The sequence below is a fragment of the Ovis canadensis genome, chromosome 10 (assembly GCF_042477335.2).
Source record: "Ovis canadensis isolate MfBH-ARS-UI-01 breed Bighorn chromosome 10, ARS-UI_OviCan_v2, whole genome shotgun sequence".
Taxonomy (NCBI): Eukaryota; Metazoa; Chordata; class Mammalia; order Artiodactyla; family Bovidae; genus Ovis; species Ovis canadensis.
Genome location: NC_091254.1, coordinates 67,018,745 through 67,038,979, shown reverse-complemented (window position 1 = coordinate 67,038,979; position 20,235 = coordinate 67,018,745). Strand labels below are relative to the sequence as shown.

General features: G+C 42.4%; 1 protein-coding gene across 22 annotated transcripts in view; it reads left to right on the top strand.

The window, feature by feature from the left end:
• Nucleotides 1-588: 588 nt before the first annotated feature.
• Nucleotides 589-20,235, top strand: part of MYCBP2 (MYC binding protein 2) — a 273,135-nt gene continuing 253,488 nt past the window's right edge. For all 22 annotated transcript variants that reach the window (XR_011259486.1, XR_011259485.1, XM_069601843.1 and 19 more), the window contains exon 1: nt 589-1,205. Coding sequence is in view for 20 of the 22 variants with exons in the window: in XM_069601843.1 (XP_069457944.1) it covers nt 907-1,205 (299 nt within the window). In the remaining 2 variants the exon portion in view is untranslated. The remainder of the gene's footprint in view (nt 1,206-20,235) is intronic.

Genomic DNA, 20,235 nt, shown 5'->3' with positions numbered 1-20,235 from the left:
TAAGAACAAGAACTTGGGAAAGACTTTGGCTTGTGAATCCTCTCCTACCTGGGAGCTATAATTCCACAGGAAAAAAAAAAAAAGAGGGTACACCAAATTACTACCTGCCTTCGGTAAGTAAAAGCTATTTTTAACAGACTTAAATCCTAATGACAAAAAACCCCAAACTAAGACCACCAAAGGTACTTCTAATTCGGCTGGCCTCCTTTGCCTTGAATTCTGAGTTCAACTAGCACATTCACAGTAAATCTTCCCGCTGGCAGCGCACGCTTTGGGGAAAGGGAACAGGAATACAGAACGATCATCCTCCCGCGGCGGGCACCGGCTCTCTCTTTCAGATTCCAGTTCTCCCACCTGGATGGAACCCAGGTACCTGAAGCCGCCTGGATGGAGCTGACAGCTTCCCCAGCACTTTCCTGACTCTTCCTCAAGCCGCTAGTAAAACCCGGAGAAGTGGACTTTTTCCCGATCCCGCACGCCACCCCGGTCCCACACCCAGTGCCCGGAGGCGGAGGCAGTGGCGGCGGAGAGGGGGTGGGGCGGGAACGGGGGGCCGGAGGGACTGAGCGTGCGCGAGGAGTGGCGCATGCCCAGAGCGGCCGGCCGCTTCCCATTGCGGGTGGCTCCGGCGGTGGCAGCGGAGGCGGCGGCGGGTGCAGCGGCGGCACCGCCTCCTCCTAACACTCTCGGGGTGGCGGGGTTAGATGAGCGGCCCCAGTAGTGGCGAGGGCGGCGCGGGGGGGAGGAGGAGAAGAAGGAGGAGAAGGAGGAGGTCGCTGTCTTTGTAGTCTCAGCTGCTGCGGGAGCGAGAGGCCGCCGCCGGAGCCGTCGTCGTTGGAAAAGGGCTGTGTGTGCGCGCGCGTGTCTGCCTGCCCGGCCCGCGGGGACGAGGCGGCGGCGAGGAGGATGATGTGCGCAGCTACCGCCTCTCCCGCCGCCGCCTCCTCGGGGCCCGGCGGAGACGGATTCTTCCCGGCCGCTACCATCTCTTCCTCCCCGGCGCCGGGGGCGCTGTTCATGCCGCTTCCCGAGGGCTCCTTGGCGGCCGCGGGGCTGGGGCTGGGGTTGCCGGCCCCGGACTCCCGGGGTCACTACCAGCTGCTCCTGTCAGGCCGGGCCCTGGCCGACCGCTACCGGAGGATTTACACAGCTGCGCTCAGTGACAGGGACCAGGGGGGCAGCAGCGCTGGACACCCGGCCTCCAGGTGCGTCTCCGGGTGCCCTTCTTTGCGCCACATGCTGCATGTGCGCCCGTGTGTGTGTGTGTGTCAGTGACAGTGTGTGTGTCTGTCTACATACGTGTTTATCGAGCTGTCTTTCAGCCAGCACTAGATGCTAGATGGTAGAAGCACTTACTGAGAAAGGAGGGTGCGGTGGCAGCAGTTTCTCCTCTTTTAAGTGTGTGTGACTGTCTTTGTTGGGGGGCGAGGGAGGGTGGAAACGGGGAGCGTGCGATGCTAGAAAAGGTGATGGTGCGGGTCGGTTAGGACACGTGTCTGTGTATTGTTGAAGCAGGAGGAGGGCTGAGCGGAGGGTCATGCACGAAGAGAATTTGCAGGAGCGATGAGGGAACTGGCGTGTCCAGTGTCTTTGCCGCAATGGTATTTGCACGTATTTCTCACCCCCTCCCCTCCCCCCATTCCCTCAGGACATTCCATCCTCACCTTTCCTCCTCCCTTAAAAAAAAAATCTGCCTTTCACTAGGGGAAGCAATGGTATCGGTTAAGGATAATGTCATATATATAGGATGAGTTTAGGATAAGACAGGGGATTTCAGTTTACGAGATAGATGCCAAAGGGATACAGATGGAGGTTTTCCCTGGATGTGAAAGGTGTCTGATACAGATTTCTAGAGCTGTACTTTGATAACTAGAGCTTTGGGTCCTCTGGAGACAGGGTTACAGCAGCTCTCGTGGTCTGTTGTCCCATCGGCCATTTCCCTTCATCTTCTGTTCTATTTCCTCAGTTACTTTTCTGCCTTAGACTAGAGGGGGTTTTGTGGGGGAAAAGGGGAAACCTGGAAAACTCCAAAAGGTGACAGCTGGTGTAGTGATCAACTGCCACCAACTAGAACGTTTGAGCAGCTCCTAGAATTTCAAGACTCGGTGCACCTACAGCTCCCTTGGTGGAGGAGATGTGAAATCACTTTCATTTTCTTTTTCTTAGAATGTAGGTGTCTTTTTGCTTAAGTCTCTGCTATTGTTTTCCTGCCCATGCCTTTACATGCCACATACCTTGAAGCATGGTGACTGACTTGTTTCACCAGCTTGGCTTTGGCAGTGATAATTGGGAGCTGGCTTCGTCTTTTTTTTCCCCCTCACACCTTCTTGCAGTACATAAGGAAAGCATAGGAGGATTTTTGCTGAACAAGTTAGAGAGTTCACTGTAGGTTTTGAATGTGCAGTTTGTTCGGTAATAACCAGATGTCATTTTCTCTCATATGAGAGGGGCTAGGCTGTGAGTCAGGTATTTGTGGTTGACCAGTGTGGACTGTGGCTCCTGTCCACTGCAGAGAGGTAAACATTTCTTCTGGTCTATATTCTTGTTTATAGGACGGGGACTTTAGTTTTATCATACTGATATAAATGTATATAACTAACTACCCTTGGCTATCTAAATTAAAGGCCACAATGTCACAAGTCTGTTTCTTGCTAATGTTTTTGAAAATAGCACAAAACCTCAATGGACAGTTTGCTGTAATAATTAGGTGTAATTTTGAGCTGTGAGTCTTTTAATTATGGCACTGTAGGTGTATCTTTACAAACCCCTTTTAAAGAATTTGAATTTATTTCATATGCTGTTTCCAGACTTACGCAATAATTTGTGACTGGCATGTTCCCTGTTTTAGCTTTCTACTACTGTATTCGTGCAGTAATACTGTTTCTGTGTATTTAGAACTGTATAAACAGTTTTAGGCAAAATTAATATAGATTAACCACATATATAAAGTGTATGAATGATTTTTAGTCTTTGGTTTATTTTTGTACAAGCTGTCAGTTAAAATTAGTGAAGGATTAGTTTACGTACTATATTTCAAGAAGTACTCGTGAAACAAGCTTTAAGTTGTATGATATTGCCTTCCAGTGCTTGTTCAGAACATTATTTTAGTTCACATTATTTTTTTCTAAGTCATTGCCGGCAACTACTCTTTATTGAGGATTTGCTGAAGAATTAAGTCACATTTCATATTAAATATTAATGGGGAAAGTGGAGCTGGAATTTAGGTTCTGAATGAATGATGTAATTATTGGTATGGGGCACTAGTTGAGATAGAGGAAAAGGTGAAATGTTTCAGAGACAGAATGGAGCAAGAATAGAAGATGAAGTTCTAGTGAAAATCAAGTTTAAAAGTGTGAGAGAAGGACGACAGTGAAGTAAGGTCAAAAAAGATTTTAAAAAATTAAGAGAACTGTGGCACAGCAGCACCTCTGGTTGGACTGGAAAGTCCTCAGCAGGGTTAAATGTTGAAGAAAGTGAGAAAACTATCCAGGCCACTGGTGACTTTTAAGGAAGTGGTCAAGATGTGTTTGTAAGAGAGGTGTGGTTAAGGAGTCCATGGGATACTTTCGGGTAATAGGGGGATGTAGGGCTGAGGGAAGGTTATTTGAGTGTGGGAGAGTAGGTGGGAAATGTTCAGTAAGTGGAGGAGGAGAAATTAAAGAAGTGAGAGAGGGGATAATCCTTGGGGGGAAGTCTAAGGGAGATCTCAGGGACAGATTAACATGACAGGTAAAGAGGTTAGCCACTAAAAATGTTAGGAGCTAGTCATCCTTTAATATAGAATTGGAGGAGGTACATATTTATAAATCTAAAGACCAGGAGTTTATGAAGAACTGTATCTTTTTTATTTTGGTAATCCTAATGTGTAGCAGAAGTTTTGGCGTCTGTTCTGTAGATATCCAGTACCTGCTTTGTGCCAGGGATTGTTTGAGGTGCTGAAGATGTAGCAGTGAGCAAGACAGACAAGGTCTCTATCCTCCTTGGAATTTTCACTCAAGGAGGGAGAAATAAGCAACTGATCATTTCAGGTTGTGATAAATAGCCGTGGAGGAAATAAAACCGATTTCATGTGACGGACAATTTGTAGTTGAAGGTGATATATTAGGTAGGGTGATCAGGACGGGTCAGGGTTAGTTGACATTTAAGTTGAGTCATAATGATTGGAAGGCAGACCTAGAGGAATAATGTTTTAGGAAAGTACAAAGTCTCTGGTGCAGAAACAAGGTTGTATTCAAGGAACAAAACAGTCAGCGTTATCAGTCAGTGTTGAATATATTAGTTACTGAGGATTATGTTTTAGGTGTAGATACAGAACTTGAGGGACAGAAGCCTAATGGCATCACTGACTTTGATGGCATTCTAATGAATGCTTGGATTCTGAATCTAGACTGGTTTTAGATCCTGGCTTTGGTACTTTTTAGCTGTGTGACCTTGGGCATATTACATAACTTCTGTGCCTCTGTTTTTTGCTTAAAAATATTTTTGAGATATAATTGGCATATAACATGGTGTTAGTTGTAGGCGTACAACATAATCATTCCGTATTTTGAGGAATGATTACCACATAAAGTCAAGTTAACATCTATCACCACACATAGTTGAAATTTTTTCTTCTTGAAGTGAAAACTGTTAAGATTTACTCCCTTAGCGACTTTGAAATATACGTTCCAGTGTTGTTAACTGTAGTTACCTCCCTCTACATTAAATCCCCATGACTTATTTATTTTATGACTGTAAATTTTTGTTTGTGCCTTTCAACTTCCCTTGCCCATTTTGCCCATCTCCTTACGCGTGCCTCTGGCAACCATGAGTCGGTCCGCTGTATGTAAGAGTTTGGGTTTGGTTTTTGTGTTTTGGTTTTGGTATATTTATCTTTCTCTGTCAGACTTATTTTACTTAGCATAATGCCCTCAAGATCCATTCCTGGTCTCACAAGATTTCCCTCTTTTTTTGTGGCTGAATAATATCCCATTTTAAATTATATCTTCTTTATTCATCCATCAGTGGACATTCAGATTGCTTCTTCGCTATTGTAGATAATTCTGCAGTGAGTGTAGGGATGCAGATATTTTTTCAGGTTAGTGTTTCCTTTTCCTTTGAGTACATTTTCAGAAGTGAAATTGTAGGATCTTATGGTAGTTCTTCCTTTGAATTTGTTGAGGAAGCTCCATATTGCTTTCCATAGTGGCTGTGTCAATTTGCATTCCTACCAACAGTACACAAGAATTCCCTTTTCTCCACATGCTTGCCAGTACTTTTTATTTCTTGTCTTTTTGATGGTAGTCACTCTAACAGCGTGAAATGATACTTCACTGTAGCTTTGATTTGCATTTTCCTGGTGATTGGTGATGCTGAGCATCTTTTATGTACCTGTTGGCTGTTCATATATCTTTCTTTGCAAAAATGTTTATTCAGAGCCTCTTTCCATTTTTAAAGCTGGATTGTTTGTGGGTGTTTGTTTGTTCCTTTTAATTTTTTGATACTGAGGTCTATGAATTCTTATATATAAGATTATATAGTAGCCCTTTATCAATATATGGTTTACAAGTATTTTCTCCCATTTGGTAGGTTACCTTTCCATATTTGTTTTTCCTTTGCTGTGCAGCTTTTTAATTTGATGTAGTCACACTTGTTTGTTTTTGCTTTTGTTTTTTTTCTGTGTAGAATGGGAATAATAATAATGAGGACTGTATCATAGGTTACATGATTCTGTACATGTAAAGTGCTTGGCACGGTAAGTGCTAATAAATATTAGTTAATGATTTCTGCTGAGAGTAAAGGGACAGATAGAGTTCGGGGACTTAAATAGAGGGCAAAGATCATGTCTTCCTCTTCTGTGCTGGTCTCAGTAACCAACATTACTATTCCATTTGTTCAGTGACTGAATAAATATATTTTTCTATGAATGAATCAGTGAAAGTTGGAACATTTGCTTGAAGAAAAGGATTGTAAGGAAATGAATAAAGGAATGTTTGATCAGTTCTGAATGTGAATGGCAGTACAACTTTGATTGCATTTGGGAAGAACTATAGCACAGTGACTAATCTGCCCGGCAGTCAGACTGCCTTAGTTCAAATTTCAGTTCTGCTTTTTGGTCTCTTAAAATGGGCAAGTTAATTAGCATTTCCATGTCTGTTTCTCTACTTATAACCTTTTAGGGTTATTGAAAGAGCATTGTGCCTGAACATGGTAAATGCTCATTAAATGTTAGCTGCCATTGGTGGTGGTCATGGTGTTACTATTACTGTTATTATTAAAATCACGTGCTTAAAATTCCAATCAGCATGATGTTGTAAGCTTTTCCACTCAAAAGAGAACTGAAAACAAAACTAGTTGATTCAAGGTTGAAGTGTCCGTGGAGATGAAAGAATAAAAGAAAGTGAAGGTTTTTGGTGACAAAGATTGACCATGTGGTAAAAAGAAAAGTGATCCCAGGAGGGAACTGATAGACTGGGAGATAAAGACGGTCAGGGTATCAGGGTTGAAGTGGTAGAAGAACAGTGTTAGTGGAAACAACAGGGGAGTTTATAGTTAAAATGGGAAATTGCTTTTCTTCTCTAAGCTAAACCCATTTACTTCCTTCAGCTTTATCTCTTTTTCTTGTTAGAAATGCTGTTTGAGCCCATCCTTCAAATGCATGGGATTTTGGTTATAAGAGGTTAATCCAACACAGATTCTGATATTAATACTTGGTGCTAACCATTGGCCCTATAAAAATTTGTAAGACAGTTTCCACCTGAGTTTATTTTCTGGATGGGAGTGAAAGGTACAAAGGCAGGTAGTTATAAAAGTGTTAAATGACTAAGAAAGCATAGCCTGTTATGACAAAGGGATGGTTTACTGAGCTGGTGCAGAAACATGAGCAAGAAGGTGAGAAAGCATAGTTTGTGTGTAAGTAATATTAAAAATTCTGTTAGAGCTACAATATAGATGATTTTTCATGAGGGAGAGGAATGGGAATTCATTCTGGAAATGGAGCCTTTGGTCAGAGGGTAAGGCAGCTTGAACTACCAGGTAAGAGTTCAGTTTTATTCAGTAGACACTGATAGTTTTGAGCTGTGAAGAAACATTATTGTAGGAGTGTTATTGGAAGTGATTCAGGGTTGAGTCAGTGTATTTGTGGATATGTAGTAATTTGCTTCATGTAGCTGTTGTATCTGTGGAATCCTATACAAACACGTGTTAAGGCAAAAGTTGCTCTATTGGCATATAAGTAGGTAGAAGTATGAAATGAATTCATTTCTTAGCTCACGAGAAAATCTTGCCTTTGGGCTTAAAAAGAAAATAAAATGTTAATTTAAAACTAGTTTTGCATTTTAAAACATCAACAGAATAGTTAGAATAGTCTCACTTTTTTTTTTTTAAGAGTAAATACTCAGGTTTTGGGAGGAGGGGTCTTGTTAATCAAGGTTTAATTTACATATAATAAAATTTACCCTTTTGTACATGTCCATTTGAAGAGTCTTAGAACCATCACAGTCAAGTATAGAATATGTACATCACTCTAAAAAGTTTAACTCCTTTTTCCTCCCCCTAGCTACTGGCCACTACAGACCATTTTTCTGTATTTCACTAATTTTCTGTATTTCACTGTATTTCTGTATTTCACTAAATTTTTCCTTTTCTGAAATGTCTTATAAATCTCACTCCTTAAGGGCAGGATCACATGTATTGTTCCTCTCTCTGTCATCTGTCCCTGTATTTCCTATAAATGGAAATTAGGCTTTAAAGCTTCAGTAGGTTTCAGTTAGACGTTTTTTGGGCAAGAATATTTTGTGTATAATGCTGAGTACTGCACATTGTGTCCCATCCAGCGGTTTTTATGTCTCATTGTTTGGTGATGCTCAGTCTGGCCACCTGAATTACTTGGGTACCCACTAGATCTCTTTTTCTGTGTATGTATGCTTCTTCCACTTGCAGTAAGCAGTTAATCGTGGGTAATAACGTTGACACACACTGGATATCTTCCACCTAATGGTTTTAGCATCCTGTGATAATCCTTGACTGAGTCAGTTTCATTAGGGGCTTCAAAATGATGGTTTTTATAATTCTGTTAAAGTAGAATTTGGTAGCGGATGCTCTTCTGCAACCCACTCCAGTGTTCTTGCCTGGAGAATCCCAGGAACGAGGGAGCCTGGTGGGCTGCCGTCTGTGGGGTCGCACAGAGTTGGACACGACTGAAGTGACTTAGCAGCAGCAGCAGCAGCAGCTCTTCTGCAAAGAATTTTCCCTTATCAACTAACTGGTTGTAAGGTTAGTTCCTCCTAAGAAAGCAGGGTAGATGATTGATTTTCTCCCGTCATTAGCCGAATTGGTGATAGTAGTCAAACAGTGGTGTGGTTCAGGGACAGGCTCCCCCAGCCATTGAGAATAGTGGCTGCTAAAATCTACCGCAGCTGAGTCCCCAGATTGCTCTGAGCCAACAGAGCTGCTTCCCTCAAAGTCACTTTTCTTCTTCCAGGCCAGCCTGCATCCAGTGCCTGTTCTCTGTGGGGCTGTAAATGCCTGGCCCTTCAGGTAGGACAACTTTGAAGATCCATCCCAACTCCGGAGCTCCCCATGGATTGGCTCAGGCCTTCTGTGACAGTGTTTCAATTCACCTCCTGCCTCTGTTTAGTCTCATTTCCTCTACCCTCCCACAGTTGTTGATGTGCAGGGCATTTTTCAATACTTGGGGTGTGCAAATCTCCATTTCAGAGTCTTTTTCTTTGGCATCCTTACCCAAGACAGCTTTGACAGCAGTGGTCTGAGGAAGTACTTTCTAAAATGGGATTTTGGAGCTAGACTTACCTGCTGGCTAGCTGGCAGTAAAGAGCCCACGGCTGGTTGTAGATGAAGCGTGGTACTGGTAACCCTTGGCATGTACTGTAGCTGTGCACCTGCTTAAACTTTCACTGGTGGTGAGGTGGAGTGGGATTCCTGTAGAAGAGACTGTATTGGTGGGTACAGTATCTTAGGCTTGTGAGATGTTTAGGGAAGTTCTTAATTATAAGGATGGTGGTGTCACATAACTGGTGAGTGACTCTGAGAAAGACCGTGAAAGACTGAAGGTAACTAGGAGCAAAATTAGAAAGTTAGGTGATTACTTTCTTTGGCATCATGTAAAGAAACTCATCTTCTGCAGTAGGAGGAAAGAAAAAGCTAAAGATTAGACCCAAGATTTAGTTGCAAAGGTAGCAGAACTCCAGGGTGCGTTGCTTTCTCAGAAAGTCTGCTAGGCCAACATCTGTGCTTTGGTTAGGAAGAAATGGGACCCCGGCTTTTAAGATGGGACATCTTGAGTTGATGCACTGGACAGCCAGTTGAAACCTTGAAACCCCCAATTCCTCTGAACCCTCTGAGCCTACAGAAGTGGTCTTCTCCCAGCTAGAGGGTAGTTGCTTGGAGATTATGCTGCCCCTACTGCTTGCCTCCTCTCCTCTCCCCTGCTGCTTATCACCAAGTCAGTAACTAGAGTTAAGTCAGAGCAAAACCTCCTGGGAGATGCTGGGCCTGCTGAGGAGGAGAGGGACTAAGGTGCGCGTGTGCACACGCACACACGAAGAGTGAGTCCCAAACTGAGTCCCCCCAACTCCATCAGACACACGAGAATACGATGGGCTATTTCAGAAGTTTAAGGAAACACAGAAATGTCAGTCACAAACTACTCCCTTGAGGTAGCTCGTGGTTTTGACATTAGATCATGTTGCACTCTTTTCCATGATGTCTTATCTTTTTTGAAGCTGAAGTTTTGTTATTTGCTGTGATACAAAGAAGGTGCTTCCCTGGTGGCTCAGTGGTAAAGAATCTGCCTGCAGTGCAGGAGCCACAGGAAATGTGGGTTCAATCCCTGGGTCAGGAAGATCCTTGGAGGAGGAAATGGCAGCCCACTCCTGTATACTTGCCAGGGTAATCCCACGGATGGAGGATCCTGGCAGGCTATAGTCCATGAGGTCACAAAGGTTGGATACGACTGAACATGGATGCACACGTGATACACATAAATTTCTACACAAAAAGCAGTGTCGAACAGAAACAGAGGGTGGCCTGTTTAATCTGCACAAGTTTGACAAGTTGTACAGGACCCAGCCAGTGCATTGTGCAATTACTGAGTAATTGTGGCTATTTAAGAATGAAATATAGTATCTTTCTTTTTAAGTTTATGTGTATTATTTTTTCACATGGCTACTAAGTTGTTAGAATATAGATTCTTATTATTTGGTTTTCATTAATAATAATTAGGTATTCCTTTTGGTCTACAAAGTGTTGTGGAAAAATTACTGATAATGACTGTGCAAGGGCCCAATAATGGACTTCTGTTTGTCAGCTGAGCTGATGAATGTCCAGCCCAACAGTAACAGAGACTAACCTTCCTTCAAGGAAAGCAGCCAATACTTGTGCCTTGGAAAGGACTGTGATTCATTTTGACTGAATTTGACGCATATTCTGAGTCTATTTCCCTTTCCAGCTTATAGGGATTCAACTAGCACTGCTGTTTGAGGGCCTGTAGAGTGGTCCATCAGCACAAGGTGCCACATAAGATTGTTTCCAGCGAAGGACCTGCTTTTAGCACATGGATCCCACAGATCCGTTTGTCCCATTATGCCTCATAACCACCCAGAAGCTGCTGACCGATAGAGTAGTTAAGATGGTCAGGGTGGCACAGCTGAGGATGAGTGTGAATCCTCCAGTGTTCCCAGTAGGAAGAACACATGGAAATTGGGATGCCTCTAGTTAGTATCAGTGATCCCCTGGGGAATTTATGCTTCCCGTCTCTGTAGCTCTAAACACTGGTCAGAAGGGAAATATTTTCGGCAGAGTCACTGTAAGAGTCCTCATACTAAGGCACAGCTGCTGTGGGACTTGGTGCTCCTTTTCTGAGATAAGCAGTCACCATTTGGACAGGGTAAAGGTACGTGATTATCTGGAGGAGGCAGGGCTGTGGTTTTGCGGTGGAGCGTGGAGTTTGGCACACTCTGCTCTGTCACACTCTTTTGAGTGTTCTATTGGCTGTTTATGGGTACTTCCTTTTCCACCTTTTGTGGAATGTGGACATGAGAAAGGCCGGATGGCCACCTCACAGGATCAGTCAGAATTTCTGGTCCAGCAGAGATTCTACCCCAAGACGAAGGGAATCCAGGATGACTTACAAAGAAGAGGTTGTGACTATAAGTTTTGGCCTTGAAACCAGTGGTGGAGGCTCTAGTTTGTCCTACAATACTTTACTTCCTCTGGAAAGTTTCTCCAGGAAATGAAACTAAGCAGAATTCTCCAGGAGCATTATCCAGAATTTATTTAAAGCAAGTGAATGGTAGTAGTATAATAGGTGAACTGTAGGGGATGCTGTGGACTAAATTTTATTTGTAGATTCTGTGGGATGTTCTGTATAATCACATCATCATTCTTTCTGATCTCTAGGTAACCGTGTACTCCCTGCACCTTTATTCCAATGACAAGAACCTTTCTACTTCTGTGTAGAAATGATAGTTGTATCCTTCCTTGTTCCTAATCTAAGGGAGAAACAACGACAAATCAGTCTTTTGGTGTTTCACTGTTAAGTGTAATATTAGCTGTAGATGTTTTGATAGCCTTTGCCAATGTGAGGAAGTATTTTACTCTCCTATTTTGCTTATAGTTTTTATCGTAAATGTGTATTGACTTTTGTCAAATATTTTTATGTATTTATTGCTACCATAAAGATAATAAAAGGAAAAAGTAAATTAATACATTTTTGAAAATTAAGTCAACCTTGCATTCCTGGGATAAAACTTTGTATGTGCTATATTGTTGAATTTGATTTGTTTCTTTGTTAAGAATTTTGGGGTTTGTATTCATGAAGGATATTGTTTTATAATCTTTTTTTTTTGTAATACCTTTGTCAGGTTTTTGTATTATAGTTATCCTTGTCTTGTAGAATGAATTGATCAGTAATCACTTCTCTTCTGTATTTTTTAAGAGGTTTCATGGGATTAAATATTTGATAGAATTCACTGAGGGTACCATCTGGTCTTGGAATTCTCTTTGGGGGAAGAGTTTACAGATTCATTTTTTAAAACAGATACAGGTTCATGTTTGGGAACGCATGTAAGAATTAAAGATTGTAAAATTTAAAAAATAAAAAACTAAAAAAAAAACAGATACAGGGATATTCAGATTTTTTGTTGTTGTTGTTATTTCTCATAAATTTTGGTAACTTTTTCTCGAGAGAGTTGTCCTTTTATCTGAATTCTTGAAATTTTTGGCATGAAGTTGTTTATAGCATTCTTTTTATAATCCTCTAATGTCTGTGGGGGTCTGTGGTGATAATCCCTTTATCGTTCCTCATGTTTATCGTTTCTCTTTTCCCCTTGATTAGCTAGAAGTTTGTCATTTCTTAAGTTCAAAGAATCAACTTTTGACTTTATTAATTTTTTCTACTACTGGTTTATTTTCTGTTTCATTGACTTTCCTCTTATTGTAATTTCTTCTATTTTACCTTGCTGTTTCTCTTTTTTTTAGTTTGTTAAGATGGAATCTTAGATCATTGATTTTAGATTTTTCTCTTCTAATATGAGTATTTAAAGTGTTGAATTTTTATCTAAGCACATCTTTAGCTGCATCCCACAAATTTTGATATTCAGTATATTCTTTGTTATTTAGTTTAAAATATTTTCTAAGTTTCTTTGTAATTTCATCTTTGATTCATGCACTGTGTGTGCGCTAAGTTGCTTCATTCGTCCGATTCTGTGCAACACTATGGGCTGTAGCCCCCCAGGCTCCTTTGTTCATGGGGATTCTCTAGGCAACAATACTGGGGTGGGTTGCCATTTCCTCCTCCAGGGGATCGTCCCAACTCAGGGATCGAACCCACGTCTCTTCTGTTTCCAGCATTGGCAGTTGGGTTATTTACCACTAGTGTCACCTGGGAAGCCTGATTCATGCATTACTTAGAATTATTTTATATAACCCTCAGTGCAGTTCAGTCGCTCAGTCGTGTCTGACTCTTTGCGACCCCATGAATCACAGCACGCCAGACCTCCCTGTCCATCACCAACTCCCGGAGTTCACTCAGATTCATGTCCATCGAGTCGGTGTTGCCATCCAGCCATCTCATCCTCTGTCGTCCCCTTCTCCTCCTGGCCCCAATCCCTCCCAGCATCAGAGTCTTTTCCAATGAGTCAACTCTTCCCATGAGGTGGCCAAAGTACTGGAGCTTCAGCTTTAGCATCATTCCTTCCAAAGAAATCCCAGGGCTGATCTCCTTCAGAATGGACTGGTTGGATCTCCTTGTAGTCCAAGGGACTCTCAAGAGTCTTCTCCAGCACCACAGTTCAAAAGCATCAATTCTTCGGTGCTCAGCCTTCTTCACAGTCCAACTCTCACATCCATACATGACCACTGGAAAAACCATAGCCTTGACTAGACGGACCTTAGTTGGCAAAATAATGTCTCTGCTTTTGAATATGCTATCTAGGTTGTTCATAACTTTCCTCCCAAGGAGTAAGTGTCTTTTAATTTCATGGCTGCAGTCACCATCTGCAGTGAGTTTGAAGCCCCCCAAAATAAAGTCTGACGCTGTTTCCACTGTTTCCCCATCTATTTGCCATGAAGTGATGGGACCGGATGCCATAATCTTTGTTTTCTGAATGTTGAGCATTAAGCCAACTTTTTCACTCTCCTCTTTCACTTTCATCAAGAGGCTTTTTAGTTCCTCTTCACTTTCTGCCATAAGGGTGGTGTCATCTGCATATCTGAGGTTATTGATATTTCTCCTGGCAATCTTGATTCCAGCTTTTGCTTCTTCCAGCCCAGCGTTTCTCATGATGTACTCTGCATGGAAGTTAAATAAGCAGGGTGACAATATACAGCCTTGACGTACTCCTTTTCCTATTTGGAACCAGTCTGTTGTTCCATGTCCAGTTCTAACTGTTGCTTCCTGACCTGCATACAGATTTCTCAAGAGGCAGGTCAGGTGGTCTGCTCATGCTCCAGTGAGTCAGTTCTTTGCATCAGGTGGCCAGAGTATTGGAGTTTCAGCTTCAGCATCAGTCCTTCCAACGAATATTTGGGACTGATTTCCTTTAGGACTGACTGGTTTGATCTCCTTGCAGTGCAAGGGACTCTCAAGAGTCGTCTTTTCAGACTTATCAGGCTTACTATTTTCCTGGTAATTTTTTTTCCTGTCCATTTTTTATTCTTTATAGTTTTATTTATTAATTTTTTTGGCTGTGCTGGGTCTTCATTGCTGCACAGGCTTTTCTCTTGCTGCTGTGCAGGCTCTTTTCTGGTTGTGTTAAATGGGGGCTGGCTACTCTGTAGTTGCAATGTGTGGGCCCCTCATTGTGGTGGCTCCTCTTGTTGCAGAGCGCAGGCTCTAGGCGTGCAGGCTTCACTAGTTGCGGCACACGGGCTGAGTAGTCGGGGCCCCCAGACTCGAGAGCAAAGCTTCAGTAGCCATGGCGCATGGACCTAGCTGCTCCACCACGTGTGGGATCTTCCAGATCAGGGGCAGAACCTATGTCTTCTGCCTTGCCTGGCGGATTCTTTGCCTCTGATCCATCAGGGAAACTCTGTCCATTTACTTTCGATCTGTCTATATTTTTATATTTAAACTTTCTCTTCTTTGAGCAGTACAGGTAGGATTTTGCCTTTTTTTTTTTAAATCTGTCAATCTTTGCCTTTTATTTGGAGAGTTTAACCATTAATATTTAATGTAATTAATAATTGGTATGGTTGACTTTAGGTGTACCATTTTATTGTCTACTGTTTCCCTCTGGTTTTCATTCCTTTCTTGTCCCTTTTCTATCTTCCTTTGGATTATTCTTTAGTATCTATTTTAATGTATCCTTTGGACTTTGGGGCTATATCTTTTGGTATTAATTTTTAATGCCCTAGGGATTACAATATAGGTACCTAACCTTTCACAGCCTACTGAGAGTTACTGTTGTACTGCTTCACGTGAAATAGAGACATCTTACAACCATACAGAAGCTTTTTTTTTACCCCCTCTGCTATACCTCACTCCCTCCTTTATGTTAATGTTGTTACATGTGTTATGACTGCATACTTTGAAAACCTCACCATACAATATTATAATTTTTGTTAATAGTCATACATATTTTAAAGAACTTAAAGGAAAAAAGGTATTTTATATTTGCCTATATATTTATTATTTTTGTTATTCTTCCTTCGTTCCTGAAGAAGCTGTATTTCCTTTCAGCTTAAGGTACTTACTTTAGCGTTTTCTTGTGGAGTAGTCTACTGGGGATAAATTCTCTTTGTTTTTCTTCATCTGAGCATGTCTTTATTTTGCTTTGATTTCTAAAGGATATTTTCAGTGAACACAGAATTGAGTAAAAGCTTGTTTCCTTTTAGCATTTTCATGATGTTGTTCCACCATCTTTTTACCATTATGATTTCTGAACTACTAGCCTTTAGTAGTTCAAAATTTTTTCCCTGTTATGTAATATGTCATTTTTCTTTATCTGCTTTCAAGAATTTCTCTTTTGTTTTTGGTTTTCAGCAGTTTGATTTGATGTATCTAGTGATTATTTTCTTTGAATTTCTCCTTTTTGGAGAATGCTCAGTTTCTTGAATCAGTAAATTTGTCTTTTACGAAATTTGGGTTGTTTTTTTTTTTAATGAACAACAGACATTACTTCTTACAGTTCTGGAGGCTAGAAGTCCAAAATCAAGGCAGCAGCATGACCTGAGCCTTCTTCTCAACCTGAACCTTCTTTCTGGTTTATAGTCAGCGCCTTCTGGCTTTGTCCTCACTTGTGAGGGTAGGGACCTCTCTGGTGCCTGTTTTATGAGGACACTAATCCTATTCTTTTTTTTTTTTTCCCACCTGCAAAGTAGCAACACAGCTATTCTAGCCATCAAACACAGGGCCCTAGCCACAGTGCTCACACATATGCATGTTAATCACAGGTTTCAATCCACAAAGGTAGACATGCAAACCGTGTAACTTGCTCCCCTGCCCTCCAGCCCTGCCAAATAACTAAGCTTAGAACTGCAGGAGCCCCAGCTCAGCTTAGAGGAATCCTGTTTTCAGTCCATTCAGATCATCTGTTATTCCAAGGTGTCTTCATCTCATCTCTGGCTCCCCACCGGGAACCAGAAACATTGGAGCTGAGGGGAGCTTGTGGCCCACAGTCGTCATCCTGCTTATGCTCTGCAGAAACCTCCAGATTCCTCTCTGGCCTTCCAGCATTACCCATCTAGATCGTGCTGCAGCCGCCTTGCCTGCAGACTTGGGCCATGTCTTGCCACAGTTGTGCCCTTTCCAACAGCCAGAGGAAGCCATTCGGCAGTGGGGCTGCAGCTTCTTGTACACTGTGCTGTGAGGGAGGGCCTCTGAGCCTGCAGCTTTTGCCACCTGCCGCTCCACCCCTCATTGGGCACAGAGCAGTGCAGGGAATCTTGCTGTCCCCTGCCCTGCCGCCAGGCTCCGCCATTGCTGCTCGCTCTTGGATGCCCACGTCTCCCATTCCCTCTACCCGTGATACAGGCTAGGGGCCCAGAGTGCCTTCTTAAGGTCACAGCCACGTCCTCCTCCTCTGCTTTCATCACTCTCTCCTCCTTTCCCTTGAAGAAGGAAATGGCCACCCACTCCAGTATTCTTGCCTGGAGAAGCTCATGGACAGAGGAGCCTGACGGGCTACAGTCCACGGGGTTGCAAGAGTTGGACACGACTTAGTGACTAAACCACTGCCCTCTCTCCTCGACTCTGAGTGATCATGGAAGTTAAACCTTGTAGCCCATCTGTCTGCCGGCTATCCTTCCCTGAGGCCATTCACCCAAGGCCCTGCCTACTTCCTGAGTGTAAAGAAGTCACAGGACACCTGGAATTACTCAGAATGAGAACACTTTTGCAGTAGAGCTGTGAGACTCGTGAAGCCCTCTGACATGGAATCATTTTCTCTCTTTTCTGTGTACAGGCTTAACTCTATGCCAGGGTGGTAAAAGGCTGTGTGTGCCTACATTTGTGACCTAAAGATGACCTATGGAGGTGGTCACTTTACAGTGCTGTAGATGGAATCAGTGACATGAATATGGGCTATAAACCTTTTTCTAGGTCTAAGCTGTCTTTAACTAGAACATGAGCCTCTTACTGTCTCAGTGATGTAAGGTCATCATTTTAATTTTTTTAGTTACTGTATGATGCTTCATTTGGTGGTGTCCCTAATTATACATCAGTGTGGATCACTTAAACTTGGGGAAATAGTTTTTAGTTTTAAAACTAAAATTTGTATTTTTTTCTTGTAAAATACGTATTTTTTCTTCTCCTTCCCTCATTCTTAGGCTGCCAACTATCCCTAAAGAGACCAGCTCTATCAGTCTGCCCCATCCTAATTGGCAGATTCTAGCCTGCTATGATGGAGGAGGAAATGGCAACCCACTCCAGTACTCTTTGCCTGGAAAATCCCATGGACAGAGGAGCCTGGTGGGCTGCTGTCTGTGGGGTTGCACAGAGTCAGACACGACTGAAGCAACTTAGCAGCAGCAGCAGTAGCAGCCTGCTATGAAATTAGAAAGTGAGCCATCATCTATATTATTAGAATCGTGTCTGAGGCTCAGTGAGTCCTGCATTAGAATCTGATTGTAGGGACTTAGTGGTGCCTATTGTGGTCACTCAGGGGCATTTATTTGGATTTACTTGGTTGTTTGGTCTTGTTTTTTTTTTTTTTTTAATCTAGGAGATGTTGTATTTCCCAGATACTGGACCTCCCTCTCTCAATTTCCTTTTGTCTCCTGCTAAAACGCTTCCACTTACCTACTTGCCTCTCACTGGGCACAGAGACCCAGGCTGCCCCACACACATTCTCTTCTCCTCCAGCTTCCTTCACTCCCAACAGCCAGCAGTCTTCAGCTGCTTGGGCTGGCCGTTGTCACCAGGATTTCTCCTCATTCTCCCCGCGTACATTCTGATCAGAAAGGGTGCTGCCCGCCTCACATGGTCAGGAGGATCTGGAGTCCAAGAACTCGGAGTGTGTTTCCCTCTGCCTTTGGATCAGGTGTCATCTGCAGATATGAAAGGAATCTTGTTCTTGTACCTTTATTAAGTATGTTCAGTATTTGAAACCCTTTAAAGAAACTTCTTAATATTTAGATACATTAAAGGTTTTTTGTTTCTGCCATTAAATGTTTCAGTCCTGTGTTCTTTTTTTCTTATATTTTTATTGAGATATGTATGGTTGTATCAGGTATATGGCATAATGATTTGGCTTATTACATACATCAAATGAAATGATTACCACAGTAAATTCAGTGAACATCCATCATCTCATAGGTACAAAAATTAAAAAAAAAAAATTTCCCCTTTGATGAAAACTCGTAGGATTTACTCTTCTGTTGTTCTTCAAAGAGGATCACGCTGATCAGTGTCCACTCATGCTCGTGTGTGGTCATGTCTGACTCTCTGACCCCATGGACTGCAGCCCACCAGGCTCCTCTGTCCATGGGATTTTCCAGGCAAGAATACTGGAGCGGATTGCCATTTCCTCCTCCAGGGCCTATTGTTTTTTTTTTTTAAATTGAAGTATAACAATGTTGTGTTAATTTCTGCTGTATTGCAAAGTGGTTCAGTTATACATGTATATAGCTTAATTTTTTAAAATATTTTCCATTTGGTTTGTCACAAGATACTGACTATAGGTCTCTGTGCCATATCGTATGACCTTGTTGTTTATCCCATAATGTAATAGCTTATGTCTGCTGACCTCAAACTCCCACGCCATCCCTCCTACCCCTCCCCCTTGTCAGCCACAAATCTGTTCTCTGTGTCCATGAATCTGTGTTGCAGATGGGTTCGTTTGTGTCATATTTTAGATTCCACATGCAAGTGATATCGGTCGCTGTTTGTCTTTCTCTTTCTGACCGACTTCATTGAGAAGTCCAAGATAGTCTGTACTTGCATAGGGCACTGATCCTATTTTTTTGAAATTAATTTTTATTGGCATATAGCTGTTTACAATGTTGTGATAGTTTCTGCAGAGTGAATCAGCTATATATACGCACGTGTCCTCTCTTTTTTGGATTTGCTTCCCATTTAGGTCACCACGGAGCCTTGAGTAGAGTCCCCTGTGCTGTGTGGTAGGGTCTCATTAGTTACTTGTTTTATGCTCAGTAGTGTATATATGTCAGTGTCAGCCTCCCAGTTCACCACAACCCCTCTTCCCCCCTAGTATCCATAAGTCCTTTCTCTCCTTCTGTGTACCTGTTTCTGCTTTTCTGCTGTTGTTTCTTAAAATATTCTACTCTCATGCCTTTTTTTCCTTCTAACATCCCAATGAGATTGTCCCACAGATCTCTGACCATTCCCTTTTTCTGTTGTCAGCTTTCTTCCTCTTTGTTCTTCAGATTAGGTAATTTTTATTGGTCCATTTTCAAGTTCACAGACTCTTTTCTCTTTTCTCTTTATTCTCTTAGTGAGCCCACCCAGGTGAATTTTATTTCACATACTGCATTGCTCAGTTTTAAAATTTACATTTAGCTCATTAAAAAAATTTTTTCTCTTTGTCTTTTGAGAACATTTCCCTGCTCAGTTCAAGTGTGTTTGCCTTTACTTGATGGAGCATACTTGTAATAGTTGCTTTCAAGGTATTGTCGAATAATTATAACATGGATCATCTCAGGGTTGACACCCATTAGTTATTTCTTCCCATGAAATTTATAACATTTTTTTTTTTTAATATTTATTTGTTTTGGTTGTGCTGGGTCTTCGTTGCTGTGCTCGGGCTTTGTCCAGTTGCAGTGAATGGGCGCTGCTCTTCGTTGTGGTGCTTGGGCTGCTCATTGCAGAGGCTTCTCTTGTTGTGGAGCACAAACTCTAGGCACATGGGCTTCGGTAGTTGCAGCGTCTTAGCTTGGTAGTTGCGGCCTGTGGGCTCTAGAGTTTGAGCTCAGTAGTTGTGGTGCATGGGGCTTTATCCCCCACTTTGGCAGGCAGACTCTTATCCACTGTACTGCCAGGGAAGTCCCTATCACATTTTATTTTTGCATTGTGAGAATTTTGGATTGTATCTTGGACATTCTGAGTGTTTGTTTTGAAAACTTTGAAGCTTACTGTAATTCTCTGGAGAATGTTGATTTTTGTTGCTGTTTCTTTTAGCAGTCTGTCATTCCCTGGTGGCTCAGATGGTAAAGAATCTGCCTGCAATGCAGGAGCTAAGTTGGCTAAGTTGCTGCAGTCGTGTCCGACTCTTTGCGACCTCATGGACTGAAGCCCGCCAGGCTCCTCTGTCCATGGGATTCTCCAGACAAGAATACTGG